General features: G+C 59.5%; 1 protein-coding gene across 1 annotated transcript in view; it reads right to left on the bottom strand.

Moving 5' to 3' along the window:
- Positions 1 to 2,277: 2,277 nt before the first annotated feature.
- Usp20 (ubiquitin specific peptidase 20) overlaps positions 2,278 to 2,829 on the bottom strand; it is a 13,298-nt gene continuing 12,746 nt past the window's right edge. The window contains exon 16 of the mRNA XM_019207886.2: positions 2,278 to 2,814. Within this exon, the coding sequence (XP_019063431.1) occupies positions 2,278 to 2,814 (537 nt within the window). The remainder of the gene's footprint in view (positions 2,815 to 2,829) is intronic.

Below are 2,829 nucleotides of genomic sequence, written 5' to 3'. Positions count from 1 at the left end.
CCCAGGCCGAGCCGACTCGCGGGCGGGGCGCGGGCGCCCCCTGGTGGACGCAGAGGGCAGAGCGTGCCGAGTGTCCCTTTTTCTTAACAGTCAGGACTGTTTTTTCTTTTTTAACATGAGCCAGGACCTCACACATGCTAGGCAAGCGCTCCCCACTAAGCGACAGCCCCAGCACCACCTTATTTATCTATCGATATGGAGACTCTCCATGTGGGTCAGGCTAGCTTGGAACTCAGCGATCCTCCTGCCTCAGCCTCCTGAGTGCTAGGCTTACAAGCGCGCGCCACCACGCCGGGCCCGGCTCTTTTTTAATCAAAACAAAAAAAGCCCTTACAATGTTGAAATCCATGCCCGTGAATTGCTGCCACCACAGGTGTGTGTCCCAAGGGTGAGGAAAAGCAGGGGGTGCTGTCCCCACCTGGGGAGGCCTCCGCCGAGCCTGCAGTCCCCGCTCCCCTCAGAGACCCGGATGAAGGTACGTGGGCGGTGGCGGGCACCCCAGCCTGCGTTCCCAGGAGCATGCAGCGCCCTGAGGCCTCGCTCCCTATGCTTCTGTTCTTAGGTTCGGGTGGGCGACCCGGGCTGGGGACAGCGTCCTCGTCCCGCAGCTGCACAGACACAGGGCTTGCTCTGCCCTGGGCCCCGGAAGCAGCTGGGAGGGGCCTCGCTCCAACGCCCCTCCCCGCAGTGAGGCTCTGGGGCCGGAAGTGGTAGAGCAGGACTCGGGCGGGAGTCCTACTGGAGCTTTCCCATCACCCCAGCACTGGGGAGGACGAGGCAGGAAGATCGCTGCGAGTTCGAGGTCAGCCTGGGCTACATAGTGAGCTCAACGCTGGCCTGAACCACGTTCCCAGACCCAGTCTCAAAAACAACAAAAAGACACTCGGAACCGAGCTGGGGGAGACCGCGTTCTGGGGTTGCACCCGCGGGTGTTGTCTGACCCGCCTGTGAGCACCAGGGCGCTAGCTGTCCATGCTGTGCTGCCGAAGCCCGAGAGGGTGAGGCCCGCCTCTCCTCCCCAGCAACCCTGCTCTCACCCCATGCGACCCGCGAAGTGGGGGTTCACGGGAAAACAGACAGGAAACAGGGGACGGCTGATTGGTGCTATTTCTGTCCCACTTTCCCGGGTCACAGGAAACCACAGCTCCAAATCTCAGTAAATTCTCCAGACCGAACTGACCTTAAGAAAGTCAGCCACCAGCCGGGCATGGCCGCACACGCCTGTAGTCCCAGCACTCAGGAGGCTGAGGCAGGAGGATCGAAAGTTCAAGCCCACCCTGAGCAATTTAGCAAGACCCTGCCTCAAAAAAATAAAGGGCTTGGGATGTCCTGCAGTGAAAAGGGCCCAGGCTCAACCCCATAGCATGAAAAGGGGAGGGTGAGACAGAAGGCTGAGTGAATGCAGGTCCGGAGATGCGTGGGTGGAACCTGGGGCCGGCAGTCGCACACCGGGGGCTTTCTGGGGGGTTGTTTTTGCAGTACTGAGATTGAACCCACGCCCTTCCAACTAAGCTATAGCGCCAGTGCTCTTCTTATTTTTTAAATTTAAAACAGGGTCTCACAGGCCGGGGATTTGGCTCAGTGGTTCCACTGCCTGCCTAGCAAGTGCAAGGGCCGGGCCGGAGTTCAATCCCTGGTACAAAAAAACAACAAACGGGGTGTTACTAAGTCACTGCATTTCCTGGGCTGGAATTCGAGATCGTCCTGCCTCAGCTTGCTGGCTGTATTATTCTTTGTGTTGAAGGTCGCTGGGCCCTCACGTCTGACAAGACAGCAAATATGGCGAGCCATTACGGTGAGCCTTGACACGGGCCTAGCCATGATTGAACTTTGAGTCACCTCGCTGGCAGGGACGTGCTCTCGCCCATAGCCACGGGCGAGTTCAGCTGGTAGCAGATGTAACCCATAATGGTGGTTATTGTTTCCCTCTGGAATGTGTGGGCGGTACTCTTGCTCCCGTGCAGCCCTCGCTCCCGTGCAGCTGGAGAGTATAAAAGGAAGAGGTTTTGTAATAAAGCAAGCAACGAACGTGAGAAGGAAGGTGCCTCTCGTCTCTCTGTCCTCGTCCTTTCAGGTTTAGGACCTGCTGGCAGGATCCTGACGTCGCGGCTCGCGACAAGCCAAGGTAAATGTTAGGTGCTGGGAACAAACCAAGCATCACCGAGCTACACCCTGGCTGCACAAGAGCTTTCCTTATTTGGAGATAGGGTCTTGTTATGTAGCCCAGGCTGGCCTCGAATTCAGTGATCCTCCTGCCTCAGCCTCCAGGTGCTGGGATCACTGGGTAAAGGGGATGTTTCTAAAACAATATTCAAAGTGGTCAAATTCTCCTCTCCCCAAAGTAGCAGCAAAGCCTACGACTGCAGGCAGAAACGCCAGGGTTCCCGAGGGCCTGCATCCATGGGGCAGCTCTAGGCGGGCCACGGAGGAACAGCCCGTGTGCACCCGCAGGTGAGCTGGGCTCGAGCCCGACCGTGTGTGGCCGTTGGGCCCAGGCTGCTCCCAGCTTAGCTGGGCTCCCTGCCCCTCCCGGCCTGGCCTGGGTTCCCCTAGCCCCTGGGGTGAATGCAGTGGCAGCGGCGCAGGCAGCGGTGACAACAGGGCTGCAGGGATGCATCTCTTTATTGTGACTTCACACACAGCCACGTGGCCCAGAGCTCGGCCACAGGGTGGCGGCACAGGCGGCAGCAGCAGGGACGTCACCCACCCCAGCGACAGCTGCTCCCGGGTCCCCACCGGCACCCATAGGTCTGGGGCTTGGTCCCCAGAATGGCCTGGCCAGGCTCTGGGCCCCAGCGCTCCTGTGGCCACAGCCTGCTCCAGGGCCCA

The sequence above is a fragment of the Fukomys damarensis genome, unplaced genomic scaffold (assembly GCF_012274545.1).
Source record: "Fukomys damarensis isolate Sample0158 unplaced genomic scaffold, DMR_v1.0_HiC HiC_scaffold_36, whole genome shotgun sequence".
In the NCBI taxonomy this organism is placed as follows: domain Eukaryota; kingdom Metazoa; phylum Chordata; class Mammalia; order Rodentia; family Bathyergidae; genus Fukomys; species Fukomys damarensis.
The sequence above is the reverse complement of the archived record's forward strand: the minus strand, read 5'-3'. Positions and strand labels throughout refer to the sequence as shown.